At 44.9% G+C, this 23,469-nt stretch overlaps 1 protein-coding gene and 1 long non-coding RNA gene across 4 annotated transcripts in view; both read left to right on the forward strand.

Moving 5' to 3' along the window:
- plekhg4 (pleckstrin homology domain containing, family G (with RhoGef domain) member 4) overlaps positions 1-18,194 on the forward strand; it is a 146,117-nt gene extending 127,923 nt beyond the window's left edge. The window contains exons 13-21 of the mRNA XM_036981686.1: positions 2,555-2,804; positions 5,734-5,823; positions 6,028-6,252; positions 8,270-8,440; positions 10,619-10,799; positions 11,318-11,434; positions 14,464-14,721; positions 16,849-17,054; positions 18,071-18,194. Coding sequence (XP_036837581.1) covers positions 2,555-2,804; positions 5,734-5,823; positions 6,028-6,252; positions 8,270-8,440; positions 10,619-10,799; positions 11,318-11,434; positions 14,464-14,721; positions 16,849-17,054; positions 18,071-18,076 — 1,504 coding nt within the window. The 3' untranslated portion in view covers positions 18,077-18,194. The remainder of the gene's footprint in view (positions 1-2,554; positions 2,805-5,733; positions 5,824-6,027; positions 6,253-8,269; positions 8,441-10,618; positions 10,800-11,317; positions 11,435-14,463; positions 14,722-16,848; positions 17,055-18,070) is intronic.
- Positions 18,195-18,674: 480 nt separating this feature from the next.
- Positions 18,675-21,947, forward strand: LOC118965004. 3 transcript variants are annotated; one of them, XR_005052367.1, is made up of 2 exons: positions 18,675-19,795; positions 19,854-21,947. It is a non-coding gene; the product is annotated as an uncharacterized LOC118965004 (long non-coding RNA). The 3 variants fall into 3 exon arrangements; XR_005052368.1 differs by having other exon boundaries at positions 19,883-21,947; XR_005052369.1 differs by having other exon boundaries at positions 19,912-21,947.
- Positions 21,948-23,469: the final 1,522 nt, after the last annotated feature.

The raw sequence follows: 23,469 nt of genomic DNA on the forward strand, positions 1-23,469 counted from the left end.
AAAGGAGGGAGGGAGAGAGAGAGAGAGGGAGGGAGGTGATCTGAGGGAGAGAAGGAGGGAGAGAGGGAGGGAGAGAGAGTGGGAGGGAGGTGAACTGAGGGAGAGAAGGAGTGAGGGAGTGAGAGAGAGGGAGGGAGAGAAGGAGGGAGTGAGGGAGGGAGGTGAACTGAGGGAGAGAAGGAGGGAGGGAGGTGAACTGAGGGAGAGAAGGAGGGAGGGAGGGAGGTGAACTGAGGGAGGGAGGGAGGGAGGTGAACTAAGGGAGAGAAGGAGGGAGGGAGGGAGGTGAACTGAGGGAGAGAGAGAGGGACTGAGGACCACTAGGACATGTTGAGACAGGTAGCTGGGGACTGAGGACCACTAGGACATGTTGAGACAGGTAGCTGGGGACTGAGGACCACTAGGCCATGTTGAGAGAGATAGCTGGGGACTGAGGACCACTAGGACATGTTGAGACAGGTAGCTGGGGACTGAGGACCACTAGGACATGTTGAGACAGGTAGCTGGGGACTGAGGACCACTAGGACATGTTGAGACAGGTAGCTGGGGACTGAGGACCACTAGGACATGTTGAGACAGGTAGCTGGGGACTGATGACCACTAGGACATGTTGAGACAGGTAGCTGGGGACTGATGACCACTAGGACATGTTGAGACAGGTAGCTGGGGACTGAGGACCACTAGGACATGTTGAGACAGGTAGCTGGGGACTGAGGACCACTAGGACATGTTGAGACTGGTAGCTGGGGACTGAGGACCACTAGGACATGTTGAGACAGGTAGCTGGGGACTGAGGACCACTGACATGTTGAGACAGGTAGCTGGGGACTGAGGACCACTAGGACATGTTGAGATAGATAGCTGGGGACTGAGGACCACTAGGACATGTTGCGACAGGTAGCTGGGGACTGAGGACCACTAGGACATGTTGAGACAGCTAGCTGGGGACTGAGGACCACTAGGACATGTTGGGGACTGAGGACCACACTGACATGTTGAGACAGGTAGCTGGGGACTGAGGACCACTAGGACATGTTGAGACAGGTAGCTGGGGACTGAGGACCACTAGGACATGTTGAGACAGGTAGCTGGGGACTGAGGACCACTAGGACATGTTGAGACAGGTAGCTGGGGACTGAGGACCACTAGGACATGTTGAGACAGGTAGCTGGGGACTGATGACCACTAGGACATGTTGAGACAGGTAGCTGGGGACTGAGGACCACTAGGACATGTTGAGACAGGTAGCTGGGGACTGAGGACCACTAGGACATGTTGAGACTGGTAGCTGGGGACTGAGGACCACTAGGACATGTTGAGACAGGTAGCTGGGACAGAGGACCACTGACATGTTGAGACAGGTAGCTGGGGACTGAGGACCACTAGGACATGTTGCGACAGGTAGCTGGGGACTGAGGACCACTAGGACATGTTGAGACAGCTAGCTGGGGACTGAGGACCACTAGGACATGTTGGGGACTGAGGACCACACTGACATGTTGAGACAGGTAGCTGGGGACTGAGGACCACTAGGACATGTTGAGACAGGTAGCTGGGGACTGAGGACCACTAGGACATGTTGAGACAGCTAGCTGGGGACTGAGGACCACTAGGACATGTTGAGACAGCTAGCTGGGGACTGAGGACCACTAGGACATGTTGAGACAGGTAGCTGGGGACTGAGGACCACTAGGACATGTTGAGACAGGTAGCTGGGGACTGAGGACCACTAGGACATGTTGAGACAGCTAGCTGGGGACTGAGGACCACTAGGACATGTTGAGACAGCTAGCTGGGGACTGAGGACCACTAGGACATGTTGAGACAGGTAGCTTAACAATCATCTCAGGTAGTCTTAACAGTCAGCTCCTCTCGCCACAGGAAACTGACCAGTCTTAACAGTCCTCTCCTCCTCTCTCTCCCTCCACAGTAAACTGACCAGTCTTAACAGTCCTCTCCTCCTCTCTCTCCCTCCACAGTAAACTGACCAGTCTTAACAGTCCTCTCTCTCCCTCCACAGTAAACTGACCAGTCTTAACAGTCCTCTCTCTCCCTCCACAGTAAACTGACCAGTCTTAACAGTCCTCTCCTCCCTCCACAGTAAACTGACCAGTCTTAACAGTCCTCTCTCTCCCTCCACAGTAAACTGACCAGTCTTAACAGTCCTCTCCTCCCTCCACAGTAAACTGACCAGTCTTAACAGTCCTCTCCTCCTCTCTCTCCCTCCACAGTAAACTGACCAGTCTTAACAGTCCTCTCTCTCCCTCCACAGTAAACTGACCAGTCTTAACAGTCCTCTCTCTCCCTCCACAGTAAACTGACCAGTCTTAACAGTCCTCTCTCTCCCTCCACAGTAAACTGACCAGTCTTAAGTCCTCTCTCTCCCTCCACAGTAAACTGACCAGTCTTAACAGTCCTCTCCTCCCTCCACAGTAAACTGACCAGTCTTAACAGTCCTCTCCTCCCTCCACAGTAAACTGACCAGTCTTAACAGTCCTCTCCTCCCTCCACAGTAAACTGACCAGTCTTAACAGTCCTCTCTCTCCCTCCACAGTAAGCTGCGTCACATCGTGGATGAGATGGTGACCACGGAGAGGGAGTACGTGCGTTCCCTCCGGTACATCATCGAGCACTACTTCCCCGAGATGGAGAGAGGAGACCTCCCGCAGGACCTCAGGGGAAAACGCAGCGTCATCTTTGGGAACCTGGAGAAGCTTATGGACTTCCACAGCCAGTACTTCCTCAAGGAGTTGGAGAGCTGCTGCAACCACCCTCTGAGGGTGTCACACTGCTTCCTACGACACGTAAGAGACCTCATTCCTCTAACGACTTGTTTCAATATACCTAGAGGTAACGTTACTACTGAAAATCACCTATTACGAGTCTCACACTGCTTCCTACGACACGTAAGAGACCTCTTCATACCTCTTACTCTATAGCCGAATGACAATATGTTCCTCAAACGGTAGAGGATATCCACTTCTGTTACAGCCGAATGACAAAGTATTCCTGAGGTAACATTGCTAAGGTAACATTACTGAGGTAACATTACTGAGGTAACATTACTGAGGTAACATTACTGAGGTAACATTACTGAGGTAACATTACTGATGATTACATTACTGAGGTAACATTACTGATGATTACATTACTGAGGTAACATTACTGATGATTACATTACTGAGGTAACATTACTGATGATTACATTACTGAGGTAACATTACTGATGATTACATTACTGAGGTAACATTACTGATGATTACATTACTGAGGTAACATTACTGATGATTACATTACTGAGGTAACATTACTGATGATTACATTACTGAGGTAACATTACTGAGGTAACATTACTGAGGTAACGTTACTGATGATTACATTACTGAGGTAACATTACTGATGATTACATTACTGAGGTAACATTACTGATGATTACATTACTGAGGTAACATTACTGAGGTAGCATTACTGAGGTAACATTACTGAGGTAACATTACTGAGGTAGCATTACTGAGGTAACATTACTGAGGTAACATTACTGATTATTACATTACTGAGGTAACATTACTGAGGTAACATTACTGAGGTAGCATTACTGAGGTAACATTACTGAGGTAACATTACTGAGGTAACATTACTGAGGTAGCATTACTGAGGTAACATTACTGAGGTAACATTACTGAGGTAGCATTACTGAGGTAACATTACTGAGGTAACATTACTGAGGTAACATTACTGAGGTAGCATTACTGAGGTAGCATTACTGAGGTAGCATTACTGAGGTAACATTACTGAAGTAACATTACTGAAGTAACATTACCGAGGTAACATTACTGAGGTAACCACCCCCTTTAGTCTCAGTGTTTCCTGCGCCTCTAGACATCTACAGTATACTATATCCTAATGATGACGATGTGTTCCTGAGGTTCCTTGGTCCAGTATGTTTAACTGGCCGGCCCCGGTATCTAGCTGCTCGTTAACCTCAAGGCAGGATTTTGGCTTTAGGGAGGCGCTTTCACCTTCAAAGACCAACCCAGCTGTGAAAATACTGAACTCTACTAATCTCTCTAGCAGGTTCCATGTTGTCACAACCCTGTTTCCCTCACACACACACACACACACACACACACACACACACACACACACACGCACACGCGCACGCACGCACGCACGCACGCACGCACGCAGCTGGAGACGTAGTCCTCTCTCCCAGGCTTATAACAGGGAGATGTAGTCCTCTCTCCCAGGCTTATAACAGGGAGATGTAGTCCTCTCTCCCAGGCTTATAACAGGGAGATGTAGTCCTCTTTACCAGGCTTATAACAGGGAGATGTAGTCCTCTACCAGGCTTATAACAGGGAGATGTAGTCCTCTACCAGGCTTATAACAGGGAGATGTAGTCCTCTACCAGGCTTATAACAGGGAGATGTAGTCCTCTACCAGGCTTATAACAGGGAGATGTAGTCCTCTACCAGGCTTATAACAGGGAGATGTAGTCCTCTACCAGGCTTATAACAGGGAGATGTAGTCCTCTACCAGGCTTATAACAGGGAGACGTAGTCCTCTCTACCAGGCTTATAACAGGGAGATGTAGTCCTCTACCAGGCTTATAACAGGGAGATGTAGTCCTCTACCAGGCTTATAACAGGGAGATGTAGTCCTCTACCAGGCTTATAACAGGGAGATGTAGTCCTCTACCAGGCTTATAACAGGGAGATGTAGTCCTCTACCAGGCTTATAACAGGGAGATGTAGTCCTCTCTCCCAGGCTTATAACAGGGAGACGTAGTCCTCTCTCCCAGGCTTATAACAGGGAGATGTAGTCCTCTACCAGGCTTATAACAGGGAGACGTAGTCCTCTCTACCAGGCTTATAACAGGGAGATGTAGTCCTCTACCAGGCTTATAACAGGGAGACGTAGTCCTCTCTACCAGGCTTATAACAGGGAGACGTAGTCCTCTCTACCAGGCTTATAACAGGGAGATGTAGTCCTCTCTCCCAGGCTTATAACAGGGAGATGTAGTCCTCTCTCCCAGGCTTATAACAGGGAGACGTAGTCCTCTCTCCCAGGCTTATAACAGGGAGATGTAGTCCTCTACCAGGCTTATAACAGGGAGACGTAGTCCTCTCTACCAGGCTTATAACAGGGAGATGTAGTCCTCTACCAGGCTTATAACAGGGAGACGTAGTCCTCTCTACCAGGCTTATAACAGGGAGACGTAGTCCTCTCTACCAGGCTTATAACAGGGAGATGTAGTCCTCTACCAGGCTTATAACAGGGAGACGTAGTCCTCTCTACCAGGCTTATAACAGGGAGATGTAGTCCTCTACCAGGCTTATAACAGGGAGACGTAGTCCTCTCTCCCAGGCTTATAACAGGGAGACTGGATCTGTGTCCCTGATGGCTAGATATAGTGCACCTCTTTTGATCCGAACCTTATGGGCTAGTGCACTACATAGGGACAAGTGTGCCGTTTGGGACGCAGGCTAAGTCGACACATTCCTGGCTATAAAAGTCTGGGAGAGATATTACACTCTGTACGAATATTAAAAAAAGCAAGCAAGTAATTTGACGTCTCGCCAGAATTCTCGGCAAATAAAACCGAACAAGTCGAGAAATGGAGAGTCCCTCGTTTCCTTCGTCCCTCGTTTCCAGGGCATGTTTACAGAACAAGAGAGGGTTTTCTGTTTTCTCTCAGTAGAATGATTTGTTCTGTTTCCATGTCATCCACAGCAAGACGCGTTCGGCCTGTACGCTCTGTACAGTAAGAACAAGCCTCGGTCTGATACGCTGTTGGCCAGCCACGGAAACAGCTTCTTCAGGGTGAGGGAGAAGAACACGCCAGAACACACATACATGTGCTTCAGAACGTACAGACAACTAGCTGTCTGTCTGTCTGACTGTCTGTCTGTCTAGCTGTCTGAACGTCTGACTGTCTAGCTGTCTGTCTGTCTGTCTGTCTGTCTGTCTGTCTGTCTGTCTGGCTGCCTGTCTGTCTGTATAACCTTTGACCTCTAACCGCTATAGAACAAGCAGCTGAAGCTGGGAGATAAGATGGACCTGGCCTCCTACCTGTTAAAGCCCATCCAGAGGATGGCTAAATACGCTCTCCTCCTCAAAGACCTGATCAAGGAGGTGAGCGAGGCGCAGGAGACAGAGCTGGGCTACCTCCGAGCCGCCGCGGAGATGGTCAAGTTCCAGCTGCGTCACGGCAACGACCTGCTCGCCATGGACGCCATTCGAGACTGTGACGTGAGTGACGCACCTTCAGCCTGAGAGTTATCGTGTCTTCTTTGACCCTCACAGAGTTACGGGAGACGGCCGAGGGGGAGACGGCCGAGGGGAGAACGGCTCATAATAACGTCTGGAGTGACACGGTATCCAACAGAGAAACCATGTGTTTTGATGTGTTTGATCCCATTCCATCTATTCCGCTCCAGCCGTTACCACGAGCCCGTCCTCCCCAATTAAGGTGCCACCAGCCTCCTGTGTGGTACAGCGATAATATGACAAACTCTCTGGGGGGGGGGGGGGGGTTGTAAAATACTACTGGGACAGTTTTAGACTTGGGGATTATAAAATACTACTGGTACAGTTTTAGACTTGGGGATTATAAAATACCACTGGTACAGTTTTAGACTTGGGGATTGTAAAATACTACTGGTACAGTTTTAGACTTGGGGATTGTAAAATAGTGGCGTGAAGAACGAGACTTGGGAGGATGGCAACGTGCAACAAGTTTTTGAGTAACATGAAGTGTTGTATATTAACCTTTCTGATCTCCCCATCCCGGATCCGGGTTCGTGAATACAGACTCAAGCTCATTACCATAACGCAACGTTAACTATTCATGAAAATCGCAAATGAAATGAAATAAATATGCCATCTCTCAAGCTTAGCCTTTTGTTAACAACACTGTCATCTCAGATTTTCAAAATATGCTTCTCAACCATTGCAAAACAAGCATTTGTGTAACAGTATTGATGGCTAACGTAGCATTTAGCATTAGCATTCAGCTGGCAACATTTACACAAAAAAACAGAAAAGCATTCAAAAAAATCATTTACCTTTGAAGAACTTCAGATGTTTTCAATGAGGAGACTCTCAGATAGCAAATGTTCAGTTTTTCCTGAAAGATTATTTGTTTAGGACAAATCGCTCCGTTTTCTGCGTCACGTTTAGCTATGAAAAAACCCCTGTATCCAGGATTGTGTAAATCTATCAGCAAGCTCATTAGCATAACACAACGTTAACTATTTATGAAAATCGCAAATGAAATGAAATAAATATGCCATCTCTCAAGCTTAGCCTTTTGTAAACAACACTGTCATCTCAGATTTTCAAAATATGCTTCTCAACCATAGGAAAACAATCATTTGTGTAAAAGTAGCTAGCTAGAGTTAGCATTTCGCGTTAGCATTTAGCGTTAGCATTAGCGTTAGCATCCAGCACGCAACATTAACAAAAACATAAAAGCCTTCAAATAAAATCATTTACCTTTGAAGAACTTCTGATGTTTTCAATGAGGATACTCTCAGTTAGATAGCAGATGCTCAGTTTTTCCAAAAAGATTCCTTGTGTATTAGAAATAGCTCCGTTTTATACATCACATTTGGCTACCAAAAAAAATCCATAAATTCAGTCCTCAAAACGCAAACTTTTTTCCAAATTAACTCCATAATATCGACTGAAAACATGGCAAACGTTGTTTAGAATCAATCCTCAAGGTGTTTTTCACATATCTCTTCATTGATACATCGTTCTTGGACACATGCTTTCTCTCCTGAATCCCAGGAGAAAATGACCGCACCTGAAGATTACGCACAAATTTAGACAAAGGACACCGGGCGGACCTCTGGAAAATGTAGTCTCTTATGGCCAATCTTCCAATGATATGCCTACAAATACGTCACAATGCTGCTAAGACCTTGGGCGAACGACAGAAAGTGTAGGCTCATTCCTTGCGCAATCACAGCCATATAAGGAGAGAATGGAAAACAGAGCTTCAGAAATTCTGCTAATTCCTGGGTGATGCATCATCTTGGTTTCGCCTGTAGAATGAGTTCTGGGGCACTTACAGACAAAATCTTTGCAGATTCTGAAACTTCAGAGTGTTTTCTTTCCAAAACTGTCAAGAATATGCATAGTCGAGCATCTTTTCGTGACAAAATATCGCGCTTAAAACGGGAACGTTTTTTATCCAAAAATGAAATAGCGCCCCTAGAGCTCTAAGAGGTTTTAAGCCTGTCTCTTGTCCCGTCCTCCCCAGGTGAACCTGAAGGAGCAGGGTCAACTGGTCAGACAGGATGAGTTCTGGATCTGGTACGGCAGGAAGAAGTGTCAGCGCCATGTCTTCCTGTTTGAAGACCTGGTGCTGTTCAGTAAACCCAAACGCATCGAAGGAGGACTGGACGTTTACATCTACAAACACTCCTTTAAGGTGGGTTCCTCTATATGTACCAACACTCCTTTAAGGTGGGTCCCTCTGTATCTACCAACACTCCTTTAACTTGGTTCATTCTATATCTACCAACACTCCTTTAAGGTGGGTCCCTCTATATCTACCCTCTATATCTACCAACACTCCTTTAAGGTGGGTCCCTCTATATCTACCAACACTCCTTTAAGGTGGGTCCCTCTACATCTACCAACACTCCTTTAAGGTAGGACCCTCTATATCTACCTTCTATATCTACAAACACTCCTTTAAGGTGGGTCCCTCTATATCTACCAACACTCCTTTAAGGTGGGTCCCTCTATATCTACAAACACTCCTTTAAGATGGGTCCCTCTATATCTACCAACACTCCTTTAAGGTGGGTCCCTCAATATCTACCCTCTATATCTACCAACACTCCTTTAAGGTGGGTCCCTCAATATCTACCCTCTATATATACCAACACTCCTTTAAGATAGGGCCCTCTATATCTACCAACGCTCCTTTAAGGTGGGTCCCTCTATATCTACCAACACTCCTTTAAGATAGGGCCCTCTATATCTACCAACACTCCTTTAAGGTGGGTCCCTCAATATCTACCTTCTATATCTACAAACACTCCTTTAAGGTGGGTCCCTCTATATCTACCAACACTCCTTTAAGGTGGGTCCCTCTATATCTACCAACACTCCTTTAAGGTGGGTCCCTCTATATCTACCAACACTCCTTTAAGGTGGGTCCCTCTATCTACCCTCTATATCTACAAACACTCCTTTAAGGTGGGTCCCTCTATCTACCCTCTATATCTACCAACACTCCTTTAAGTGTTGGTTATACTGTGGTCAGTTGTAGAAGTGACATAGGGATTTGGTTATACTGTGGTCAGTTGTAGTAGTGACATAGGGATTTGGTTATACTGTGGTCAGTTGTAGTAGTGACATAGGGATTTGGTTATACTGTGGTCAGTTGTAGTAGTGACATAGGGATTTGGTTATACTGTGGTCAGTTGTAGAAGTGACATAGGGATTTGGTTATACTGTGGTCAGTTGTAGAAGTGACATAGGGATTTGGTTATACTGTGGTCAGTTGTAGTAGTGACATAGGGATTTGGTTATACTGTGGTCAGTTGTAGTAGTGACATAGGGATTTGGTTATACTGTGGTCAGTTGTAGAAGTGACATAGGGATTTGGTTATACTGTGGTCAGTTGTAGAAGTGACATAGGGATTTGGTTATACTGTGGTCAGTTGTAGAAGTGACATAGGGATTTGGTTACACTGTGGTCAGTTGTAGAAGTGACATAGGGATTTGGTTACACTGTGGTCAGTTGTAGAAGTGACATAGGGATTTGGTTACACTGTGGTCAGTTGTAGAAGTGACATAGGGATTTGGTTACACTGCGGTCAGTTGTAGAAGTGACATAGGGATTTGGTTATACTGTGGTCAGTTGTAGAAGTGACATAGGGATTTGGTTATACTGTGGTCAGTTGTAGAAGTGACATAGGGATTTGGTTATACTGTGGCCAGTTGTAGTAGTGACATAGGGATTTGGTTATACTGTGGTCAGTTGTAGAAGTGACATAGGGATTTGGTTATACTGTGGTCAGTTGTAGAAGTGAAATAGGGATTTGGTTATACTGTGGTCAGTTGTAGAAGTGACATAGGGATTTGGTTATACTGTGGTCAGTTGTAGAAGTGACATAGGGATTTGTTTACACTGTGGTCAGTTGTAGAAGTGACATATGGATTTGGTTATACTGTGGTCAGTTGTAGAAGTGACATAGGGATTTGGTTATACTGTGGTCAGTTGTAGAAGTGACATTGGGATTTGGTTATACTGTGGTCAGTTGTAGAAGTGACATAGGGATTTGGTTATACTGTGGTCAGTTGTAGAAGTGACATAGGGATTTGGTTATACTGTGGCCAGTTGTAGAAGTGACATAGGGATTTGGTTATACTGTGGTCAGTTGTAGAAGTGACATAGGGATTTGGTTACACTGTGGTCAGTTGTAGAAGTGACATAGGGATTTGGTTATACTGTGGTCAGTTGTAGAAGTGACATAGGGATTTGGTTATGTGATGTGATAAGCAGAAACGTAGAAGTTGTAAAAAAAAAAATGGAATGTTATTTTGTCGGGAATCACATCTCCCTCCCTCTCTCTCTCTTTCTCCCTCCCCCCAGACGGCAGACGTGGGGATGACCGAGACATCTGGGGACAACAGTCTTCGTTTCGAGGTGTGGTTCAGACGCAGGAGCAGTAAGAACCAGACGTATGTCCTGCAGGCCTCCAACACAGACATCAAACACGCCTGGACCACCAACATCGCACGTATCCTCTGGCAGCAGGCTACCCGGAATAAAGGTAGAGATGAGGGAGGGAGAGAGGGAGGGAGAGAGGGAGGGAGAGAGGGAGGGAGGGAGGGACGGAGAGAGAGGGAGGGAGAGAGGGAGAGACAGAGAGAGGGAGAGAGAGACAGAGACAGACAGAGAGAGGGAGAGAGAGAGAGAGAGACAGAGAGAGAGACAGAGAGAGGGAGAGAGAGAGACAGAGAGAGGGAGAGAGAGACAGAGAGACAGAGACAGAGAGAGGGAGAGAGAGAGAGGGAGAGAGAGAGAGGGAGAGAGAGAGAGGGAGAGAGAGAGAGGGAGAGAGAGAGAGGGAGAGAGAGAGAGAGAGAATGAGAGAGAGAGAGAAAGGGAGAGACAGAGAGAGGGAGAGAGAGAGAGGGAGAGAGAGAGAGAGAGAATGAGAGAGAGAGAGAGAGAGAGAGAAAGGGAGAGACAGAGAGAGGGAGAGAGAACATAACAGTTGATACAAGTGTTATCTGGGTGTGTTTGGGTGGGCCCAGTGTGGTTAATTCATCTCTGTGTTGTGTTCAGAGATCCGTAATCAGGAGATGGTTTCCATGGGAGTGGGTAACAAGCCGTTCCTGGACATTAAACCCAGTGATGCTGCGATCAACGACAGGGCTATAGACTACATCATGAAGGGACGAGGTAACCACTAAACTAAACCACTGTCTAGTACACTGATCAATAACCACTAAACCACTGTCTAGTACACTGATCAATAACCACTAAACCACTGTCTAGTACACTGATCAATAACCACTAAACCACTGTCTAGTACACTGATCAATAACCACTAAACCACTGTCTAGTACACTAATCAATAACCACTAAACTAAACCACTGTCTAGTACACTGATCAATAACCACTAAACTAAACCACTGTCTATTACACTGATCAATAACCACTAAACCACTGTCTAGTACACTGATCAATAACCACTAAACCACTGTCTAGTACACTGATCAATAACCACTAAACCACTGTCTATTACACTGATCAATAACCACTAAACTAAACCACTGTCTAGTACACTGATCAATAACCACTAAACTAAACCACTGTCTATTACACTGATCAATAACCACTAAACTAAACCACTGTCTATTACACTGATCAATAACCACTAAACTAAACCACTGTCTAGTACACTGATCAATAACCACTAAACCACTGTCTAGTACACTGATCAATAACCACTAAACCACTGTCTATTACACTGATCAATAACCACTAAACTAAACCACTGTCTATTACACTGATCAATAACCACTAAACTAATCCGCTGTCTTGTACACTGATCAATAACCACTAAACCACTGTCTATTACACTGATCAATAACCACTAAACTAAACCACTGTCTAGTACACTGATCAATAACCACTAAACCACTGTCTAGTACACTGATCAATAACCACTAAACCACTGTCTAGTACACTGATCAATAACCACTAAACTAAACCACTGTCTAGTACACTGATCAATAACCACTAAACTAAACCACTGTCTAGTACACTGATCAATAACCACTAAACCACTGTCTAGTACACTGATCAATAACCACTAAACTAAACCACTGTCTAGTACACTGATCAATAACCACTAAACCACTGTCTAGTACACTGATCAATAACCACTAAACCACTGTCTATTACACTGATCAATAACCACTAAACCACTGTCTAATACACTGATCAATAACCACTAAACTAAACCGCTGTCTATTACACTGATCAATAACCAATAAACCACTGTGTATTACACTGATCAATAACCACTAAACTAATCCGCTGTCTTGTACACTGATCAATAACCACTAAACCACTGTCTATTACACTGATCAATAACCACTAAACTAAACCACTGTCTAGTACACTGATCAATAACCACTAAACCACTGTCTAGTACACTGATCAATAACCACTAAACCACTGTCTAATACACTGATCAATAACCACTAAACTAAACCGCTGTCTATTACACTGATCAATAACCAATAAACCACTGTGTATTACACTGATCAATAACCACTAAACCACTGTCTATTACACTGATCAATAACAACTAAACCACTGTCTATTACACTGATCAATAACCACTAAACCACTGTCTATTACACTGATCAATAACCACTAAACTAAACCACTGTCTAGTACACTGATCAATAACCACTACACTAAACCACTGTCTAGTACACTGATCAATAACCACTAAACCACTGTCTAGTCCACTGATCAATAACCACTAAACCACTGTCTATTACACTGATCAATAACCACTAAACTAAACCACTGTCTAGTACACTGATCAATAACCACTAAACCACTGTCTATTACACTGATCAATAACCACTAAACTAAACCACTGTCTAGTCCACTGATCAATAACCACTAAACCACTGTCTATTACACTGATCAAGAACCACTAAACCACTGTCTAGTCCACTGATCAATAACCACTAAACCACTGTCTATTACACTGATCAATAACCACTAAACCACTGTCTAGTACACTGATCAATAACCACTAAACCACTGTCTAGTCCACTGATCAATAACCACTAAACCACTGTCTATTACACTGATCAAGAACCACTAAACCACTGTCTATTACACTGATCAATAACCACTAAACCACTGTCTATTACACTGATCAATAACCACTAAACCACTGTCTAGTACACTGATCAATAACCACTAAACCACTGTCTAGTACACTGATCAATAACCACTAAACCACTGTCTATTACACTGATCAATAACCACTAAACCACTGTCTAGTACACTGATCAATAACCACTAAACCACTGTCTAGTACACTGATCAATAACCACTAAACCACTGTCTAGTACACTGATCAATAACCACTAAACCACTGTCTAGTACACTGATCAATAACCACTAAACTAAACCACTGTCTAGTACACTGATCAATAACCACTAAACCACTGTCTAGTACACTGATCAATAACCATTCAACTAAACCACTGTCTAGTACACTGATCAATAACCACTAAACCACTGTCTATTACACTGATCAATAACCACTAAACCACTGTCTAGTACACTGATCAATAACCACTAAACCACTGTCTAGTACACTGATCAATAACCACTATACCACTGTCTATTACACTGATCAATAACCACTAAACCACTGTCTATTACACTGATCAATAACCACTAAACCACTGTCTAGTACACTGATAAATAACCACTAAACTAAACCACTGTCTATTACACTAATCAATAACCACTAAACTAAACCACTGTCTATTACACTGATCAATAACCACTAAACTAAACCACTGTCTAGTACACTAATCAATAACCACTAAACTAAACCACTGTCTAGTACACTGATCAATAACCACTAAACCACTGTCTAGTACACTGATCAATAACCACTAAACCACTGTCTAGTACACTGATCAATAACCACTAAACCACTGTCTAGTACACTGATAAATAACCACTAAACTAAACCACTGTCTAGTACACTAATCAATAACCACTAAACTAAACCACTGTCTAGTACACTGATCAATAACCACTAAACCACTGTCTAGTACACTAATCAATAACCACTAAACTAAACCACTGTCTATTACACTGATCAATAACCACTTAACCAAAGCGGTCCCTGAATATATGCCTGACCCGTCCCCTCCCCCAGGTGCCAGAACTCGAGCCTCCATTGCCGTGTCCCTGTTCGACCACTCCAACCCTTTCAAGCGTACAGCGTCGATTAACGGGGGGTCTGGCGGCGGGGCCCCTGCTGCGTCTGGCTCCTGCACTCTCCTGGGGCCCCTCAACCTGCACATGTACAGCAGCCACAGCCAGGCCCTGCTGCCCGGGGGAGAGAGGCCCTTCATCAGCCCGTGTATGGAGGAGGACGAGATGGAGCACGAGACCAGCAGCCAGCCATCCATGAGTACATACTGTATAGATTATCTCTCCATGAGTACATACTGTATAGATCATCCCTCCTTACTGTATAGATCATCCCTCCATGACTACATACTGTATAGATCATCCCTCCATACTGTATAGATCATCCCTCCATGACTACATACTGTATAGATCATCCCTCCATAATGTATATATCATCCCTCCATACTGTATAGATCATCCCCCCATACTGTATAGATCATCCCTCCATACTGTATAGATCATCCCTCCATACTGTATAGATCATCCCTCCATACTGTATAGATCATCCCTCCTTACTGTATAGATCATCCCTCCATGACTACATACTGTATAGATCATCCCTCCATACTGTATAGATCATCCCTCCATGACTACATACTGTATAGATCATCCCTCCATAATGTATAGATCATCCCTCCATACTGTATAGATCATCCCCCCATACTGTATAGATCATCCCTCCATGAGTACATACTGTATAGATCATCCCCCATACTGTATAGATCATCCCTCCATACTGTATAGATCATCCCTCCATGAGTACATACTGTATAGATCATCCCCCATACTGTATAGATCATCCCTCCATACTGTATAGATCATCCTTCCATGAGTACATACTGTATAGATCATCCCCCATACTGTATAGATCATCCCTCCATACTGTATAGATCATCCTTCCATTAGTACATACTGTATAGATCATCCCTCCATACTGTATAGATCATCCCTCTTTGACTACATACTGTATAGATCATCCCTCCATGACTACATACTGTATAGATCATCCCTCCATACTGTATAGATCATCCCTCCATGAGTACATACTGTATAGATCATCCCTCCATACTGTATAGATCATCCCTCCATACTGTATAGATCATCCCTCCATGAGTACATACTGTATAGATCATCCCTCCATACTGTATAGATCATCCCTCCATGACTACATACTGTATAGATCATCCCTCCATACTGTATAGATCATCCCCCATACTGTATAGATCATCCCTCCATACTGTATAGATCATCCCTCCATGACTACATACTGTATAGATCATCCCTCCATACTGTATAGATCATCCCTCCATGACTACATACTGTATAGATCATCCCTCCATACTGTATAGATCATCCCTCCATTAGTACATACTGTATAGATCATCCCTCCATACTGTATAGATCATCCCTCCATACTGTATAGATCATCCCTCCATGAGTACATACAGTATAGATCATCCCTCCATACTGTATAGATCATCCCTCCATACTGTATAGATCATCCCTCCATGACTACATACTGTATAGATCATCCCTCCATACTGTATAGATCATCCCTCCATACTGTATAGATCATCCCTCCATACTGTATAGATCATCCCTCCATGACTACATACTGTATAGATCATCCCTCCATACTGTATAGATCATCCCTCCATACTGTATAGATCATCCCTCCATGACTACATACTGTATAGATCATCCCTCCATACTGTATAGATCATCCCCCATACTGTATAGATCATCCCTCCATACTGTATAGATCATCCCTCCATACTGTATAGATCATCCCTCCATACTGTATAGATCATCCCTCCATACTGTATAGATCATCCCTCCATACTGTATAGATCCTCCCTCCATGACTACATACTGTATATCAGCGACTCTCTGTCCATCCAATCTATCTCCTTAAATCTCTTATGATTTACATATATATTTCAACTGTTCTGTGATGGTTCCCATGTGTTATGAACCATTCTATTCCCATAGTTTCTACAGATTGGAAGTTAAAGATTAATATAGTTTGTCTTAGTTACTGTACCAACCAAACCCACCTATCAGTGTTGATCAACTCCTCTCCTCCCTGTTTCTCCCCCTCGCCCTCTCTCTCCCCCGCTCTCTCTCTCTTTCCCCCGCTCTCTCTCTCTTTCCCCCGCTCTCTCTCTGTCTCTCCCTCCCTCCCTCTGTCCCTCCCTCCCTCCACCTCCTTCCTCTCCCTCCCCCCCTCTCCCCCCTTCCTCCCTCTGTCTCTCCCTCCACCTCCTCCCCTCCCTCCCTCCCTCTCCCTACCTCCCCCCCTCTCCCCTCCCTCCCTCCTCCTCTCCCTCCCTCCCTCCCTCCACAGCTACAGAGAGCTCAGGTTCATCGTCCCACTGTCTGTCCGGCAGCGGCTCCAGTGGTTCAGACAGTGGCTGTGTGTCCAGCCACCTCCCTGAGGCCAGTTTATCTGAGGATCCCTCGTTCCCCTGCCGTCCCCCGTCCGACGCCGTGACCTCCCCCAGCCTCCCCAAAGACAAGCCGCGCTACAACAACAGCCAGTACATTTCAGCCGTAAGTGAACGTAATGGTTACGGATGGATTCACGTCGGGTTACAGGCTATCCACAGTGGCCTTGGTCCTGGAGAGATGCAGTGTGTGCAGGGTTTTTCTCCAGCCCAGCGCTACAACACCAGTACAGTTCCCAGCATTCTGCAGTCATGGAAGAATGGTTGATAGTTTGTCTGTGATGGAATGTGATGTATACTATTGATTTGTGTTAACTATAATTTCATTGATTGATTAAACGTCACCTGTATGAGCTTGGCTTTGTGCAAAACCCTGCTGACATGATCAATAACCCTGCTGACTTGATCAATAACCCTGCTGACTTGATCAATAACCCTGCTGACTTGATCAATAACCCTGCTGACATGATCAATACTTGTAACATTCCTCATAACACATCTGTAACCCTGGCTTCCCCCCCTCTCTCCCTTCCTCCCTCCCTCTCTCCTTCCCTCCATTCCTCTCTCCTTCCCTCCATTCATCTCCAGAATGTAGCTCAGACCATAGGCCCTTCCACTATAGTGTGATTCCTGACTGGGACCCTGCTTGGAGTAAGTGGAGCAACGTCTCAACTCAAACCTCCTCCTCTAAACAACGCCCAGGGCGTGTATTCACAGAGCTTCTCAGAGTAGGAGTGGTTGAACTAGGATCAGGTCCCACCAGCCCTTGTAATCTCATTCATTATGATCTAAAAAGGGGATAAACTGATCCCAGATCAGCACTGGTACTGAGATGATATGTGAATATGGGGCCTGGGCTAAGAGCTGTGCTATAATCTATACTGTATGGAAGCCTGTATTTCTCCAAGCTGCTGTTGTTTGGTGACATAGCCTGGGTACCAGTCTCTTTGTGTTAACGTTCATCTCCTTGTCGTGACAAACAAATGACACAAGAGTACCAGAGGTGGAATGTTAGCACGAAACAGGTCTGGATTTCAGGCTAGCTGTGGTGTTTTGATGGGAGGTCTGGGTGCTTGTAGTATCTCTGTAGTAAAAGTCTGTTACTCTGGTCTCTCTCTACAGGTCTGATATCCAGAAAGACACTATTACCACGCCAAGGAAGACAGGCGAGACTCTCATCTCACATGGACACTGTAAAGACCTGGGACTGTTTTTAAAATAAAAAGAAAAGCCACTTTTGAGCATAGCTTTTATATTGTTTTTTTTTTTTAAAGTTTATTTAAATATTGTTATATTTTTCTTCCCCAAAGTACTGGTGGGTGCAGTCGTTTTTTTTCCCTGTACTCTATTGGTGGGTTATTCTGTAAATAATTATTTTAATAGTTTCCTGTGAATTTATGAATGGTTGGTTTCTTTGTCGTCTTGTTGACCACTTTTACTGCAACTTCTGATTCACCTGTTGATTGATGATATACCCTGGGATGAAAGACTAGTTCTGTTATACCCTGGGATGAAAGACTAGTTCTGTTATACCCTGGGATGAAAGACTAGTTCTGATATACCCTGGGATGAAAGGCTAGTTCTGATATACCCTGGGATGAAAGGCTAGTTCTGTTATACCCTGGGATGAAAGACTAGTTCTGATATACCCTGGGATGAAAGACTAGTTCTGATATACCCTGGGATGAAAGGCTAGTTCTGTTATACCCTGGGATGAAAGGCTAGTTCTGTTATACCCTGGGATGAAAGACTAGTTCTGATATACCCTGGGATGAAAGACTAGTTCTGGTTCACCTGTTGATTGATGTTATACCCTGGGATGAAAGGCTAGTTCTGTTATACCCTGGGATGAAAGGCTAGTTCTGGTTCACCTGTTGATTGATGTTATACCCTGGGATGAAAGGCTAGTTCTGTTATACCCTGGGATGAAAGGCTAGTTCTGTTATACCCTGGGATGAAAGGCTAGTTCTGTTATACCCTGGGATGAAAGGCTAGTTCTGGTATACCCTGGGATGAAAGGCTAGTTCTGGTTCACCTGTTGATTGATGTTATACCCTGGGATGAAAGACTAGTTCTGGTTCACCTGTTGATTGATGTTATACCCTGGGATGAAAGGCTAGTTCTGAATCACCTGTTGATTGATGATATACCCTGGGATGAAAGGCTAGTTCTGATATACCCTGGGATGAAAGACTAGTTCTGGTTCACCTGTTGATTGATGATATACCCTGGGATGAAAGGCTAGTTCTGTTATACCCTGGGATGAAAGACTAGTTCGGGTTCACCTGTTGATTGATGATATACCCTGGGATGAAAGGCTCGTTCTGTTATACCCTGGGATGAAAGACTAGTTCTGGTTCACCTGTTGATTGATGATATACCCTGGGATGAAAGGCTAGTTCTGTTATACCCTGGGATGAAAGACTAGTTCTGGTTCACCTGTTGATTGATGATATACCCTGGGATGAAAGACTAGTTCTGTTATACCCTGGGATGAAAGACTAGTTCTGGTTCACCTGTTGATTGATGATATACCCTGGGATGAAAGGCTAGTTCTGTTATACCCTGGGATGAAAGGCTAGTTCTGTTATACTCTGGGATGAAAGGCTAGTTCTGATATACCCTGGGATGAAAGGCTAGTTCTGGTTCACCTGTTGATTGATGATATACCCTGGGATGAAAGACTAGTTCTGATATACCCTGGGATGATAGGCTAGTTCTGTTATACCCTGGGATGAAAGACTAGTTCTGAAATACCCTGGGATGAAAGGCTAATTCTGATATACCCTGGGATGAAAGGCTAGTTCTGGTTCACCTGTTGATTGATGATATACCCTGGGATGAAAGGTTAGTTCTGATATACCCTGGGATGAAAGGCTAATTCTGATATACCCTGGGATGAAAGGCTAGTTCTGATATACCCTGGGATGAAAGGCTAGTTCTGGTATACCCTGGGATGAAAGGCTAGTTCTGGTTCACCTGTTGATTGATGATATACCCTGGGATGAAAGGCTAGTTCTGGATCACCTATTGATTGATGATATACCCTGGGATGAAAGGCTAGTTCTGGTTCACCTGTTGATTGATGATATACCCTGGGATGAAAGGCTAGTTCTGGTATACCCTGGGATGAAAGGCTAGTTCTGGTTCACCTGTTGATTGATGATATACCCTGGGATGAAAGGCTAGTTCTGGATCACCTATTGATTGATGATATACCCTGGGATGAAAGGCTAGTTCTGGTATACCCTGGGATGAAAGGCTAGTTCTGGTTCACCTGTTGATTGATGATATACCCTGGGATGAAAGGCTAGTTCTGGATCACCTATTGATTGATGATATACCCTGGGATGAAAGGCTAGTTCTGGTTCACCTGTTGATTGATGATATACCCTGGGATGAAAGGCTAGTTCTGGTTCACCTGTTGATTGATGATATACCCTGGGATGAAAGGCTAGTTCTGGTTCACCTGTTGATTGATGATATACCCTGGGATGAAAGGCTAGTTCTGGTTCACCTGTTGATTGATGATATACCCTGGGATGAAAGGCTAGTTCTGGTATACCCTGGGATGAAAGGCTAGTTCTGGTTCACCTGTTGATTGATGATATACCCTGGGATGAAAGGCTAGTTCTGGTATACCCTGGGATGAAAGGCTAGTTCTGGTTCACCTGTTGATTGATGATATACCCTGGGATGAAAGGCTAGTTCTGTTATACTCTGGGATGAAAGACTAGTTCTGGTTCACCTGTTGATTGATGTTATACCCTGGGATGAAAGGCTAGTTCTGATATACCCTGGGATGAAAGGCTAGTTCTGGTTCACCTGTTGATTGATGATATACCCTGGGATGAAAGGCTAGTTCTGGTTCACCTGTTGATTGATGATATACCCTGGGATGAAAGGCTAGTTCTGGTTCACCTGTTGATTGATGATATACCCTGGGATGAAAGGCTAGTTCTGGTTCACCTGTTGATTGATGATATACCCTGGGATGAAAGGCTAGTTCTGTTATACCCTGGGATGAAAGGCTAGTTCTGTTATACCCTGGGATGAAAGGCTAGTTCTGGATCAGTCAGGATACTCTTCAAAAAAGGTCCAAAGCAACATGTTTATTTTTTGGCATTCTGGTACGACTCTTTTTACAGTGTCTTCACATAACGTCAGATTCCTCCATCTTGTTTTACTGTGGTGGTGTTGTAGTTTTGTTCTGTGTCTCGGTCTGTTGCCACTTCCTGTAGCCGTTCAGGTCTGACTGAGGGTGTATCCCAAATAGCAACCTATTCATTATGTAGGGGATTACTGTTGACCAGAGACCTATGGCCAAAACTAGTGCACTATATATAGTGAATAAGGTGCTATTTGTGACGTGAGCCTGACTCCAGGTCAGTTCCCTGACAGGTCAGAGCCAGTGGGTCTGAGAGGCTGAGGTCCTGTACTCCTGATCGTAGTAGATCTGTCCTCCCAGCTGAGTGACTCGGGGCTGTTGTGCTGTAGAACAGAGGGAGGAGAATGGTACACACCGAGAGAAGAAGAAGAGAGAGAGGCTACTTTCACCGGTACACACCGAGAGAAGAAGAAGAGAGAGAGGCTACTTTCACCAGTACACACCGAGAGAAGAAGAAGAGAGAGAGGCTACTTTCACCTACAGTTTCAAATTAAAAAAAATAAAAATAAAAAATGTTTCTTGTTCATATACATTTTGTTTGTTTTTAAGATGGCATTAAGAAGAAAGGAAAACCTCTAAATGTACATTGTCTGTCTGTAAATATTTGCACCGGTGGTGCTCTCTGGTTCTAGTATTGTGTAGGAGAGGAAGACTGTGATAGCGGTGTACATGTATCAACCTGTAGAAAGCAGCAGGGAATCACCATTCAACACACAAAATGACTTTCCACTCGTTGAATCTGGAGCATGAATGTCTTCATCCCCTGTCATCTCTCTTCATCCTAACACGTTCAAACTTTTAATAAACATGTGTTGGCTTTTGTATCCAGAAGGAGGGTGTTGGTTTTCACTGGGATCCTGAGGGAGGTGTAGGTCAGTCAACATGTCTTCCTGAGGTGAGGGGACACTGTGTCTGTAGTCTGTCGAGGTGGGGGGGACACTGGGTCTGTAGTCTGTCTTACTGTGTTGAGGAGTGGGGAACACTGTGTCTGTGGTCTGTCTTACTGTGTTGAGGTGGGGGGGACACTGGGTCTGTAGTCTGTCTTACTGTGTTGAGGTGGGGGGGACACTGGGTCTGTAGTCTGTCTTACTGTGTTGAGGTGGGGGGGACACTGGGTCTGTAGTCTGTCTTACTGTGTTGAGGTGGGGGGGACACTGGGTCTGTAGTCTGTCTTACTGTGTTGAGGTGGGGGGGACACTGGGTCTGTAGTCTGTCTTACTGTGTTGAGGTGGGGGGGACACTGGGTCTGTAGTCTTAAGGAAACAGACTGACTGTACGACAGTGTCCTCTGTCCAGCTGCTCCAGACAGTCAGAGTAGCGCTGGGCTAGAGGAAGGGAGAACTAGAACAAGGAAAGGAAAGATGGGTCACGCTAGATTGATTTCAATTGAAGATTTTGGTTCAAGAGGCCCTGGATGTTATGTTTTTGTTGGACCCCCTCCGTCTGGACAATATTGTAGGGGAAACACTGAGAGGAAATCCTAAGGCGCTCACCTCCAACCACTGCAGGAGCAGCTGCTCTCTGCTCTTCTCCCGTCTCTCAGAACAAATGATTCTGAGCAGCTCAGAGACAAAGTCGTCAGCCTTCACCTGTCCTGTCTGGGACGGGGACGAGAGGGACGGAGAGAAGGGGTCAGGGACGGAGAGAAGGGGTCAGGGACGGAGAGAAGGGGTCAGGGACGGAGAGAAGGGGTAAGGGACGGAATGAGAGCTGCACCCGAAGAGACTCGTCTTTACCAAACCAACATGGACACCTCAGGTGACCACTCAAAACAGTTTAACACAACATCAACTCCATAATATTAGCAATAATTTAAAAAAAAGTCCTTATAACCAACAACCAAGGGGAAGTTTCCCAGACACAGGTTAAACCTGCTCCTGGATTTAACAGCTCAATGCAGATTCAACATTGAGTTGACATTTTAACCTGTGTGTCCAGGAAACTGCCCCCAGACGTATCGTCTTATTACCCAGAGGAAATAGACCAGGTTGGTTATCTTGAGAGTCCAGTCCTTGGAGTCCTCTAGTCTTATGGAGTCCAGGAAGAGTCCGGTCAGAAAGACATGGCACTGCCTCCCAAACACCATGTCCTCCCAGGACACATTGAAGCAGGCAACAGCCACATCTGGACCTGGAGACAAGACTGTCTGGATGCAAATCACCTTGTTGACCACGACTCAGCAGGAAATTTATATATATATATAGACAACAGACTCTCTACAGTCTAAACTACTGTTGTATATGTCCCAAATGGCTCCCTCTTCCTTTTGTTATAGTGCTTTGCTTTTAACCAGTAGTGCACTATATAGGGAGTAGTCTTCCATTAGGGACGCAGGCTGTTTCTCATTAAACAG

This window comes from Oncorhynchus mykiss, chromosome 6 (assembly GCF_013265735.2).
Source record: "Oncorhynchus mykiss isolate Arlee chromosome 6, USDA_OmykA_1.1, whole genome shotgun sequence".
NCBI lineage: Eukaryota > Metazoa > Chordata > Actinopteri > Salmoniformes > Salmonidae > Oncorhynchus > Oncorhynchus mykiss.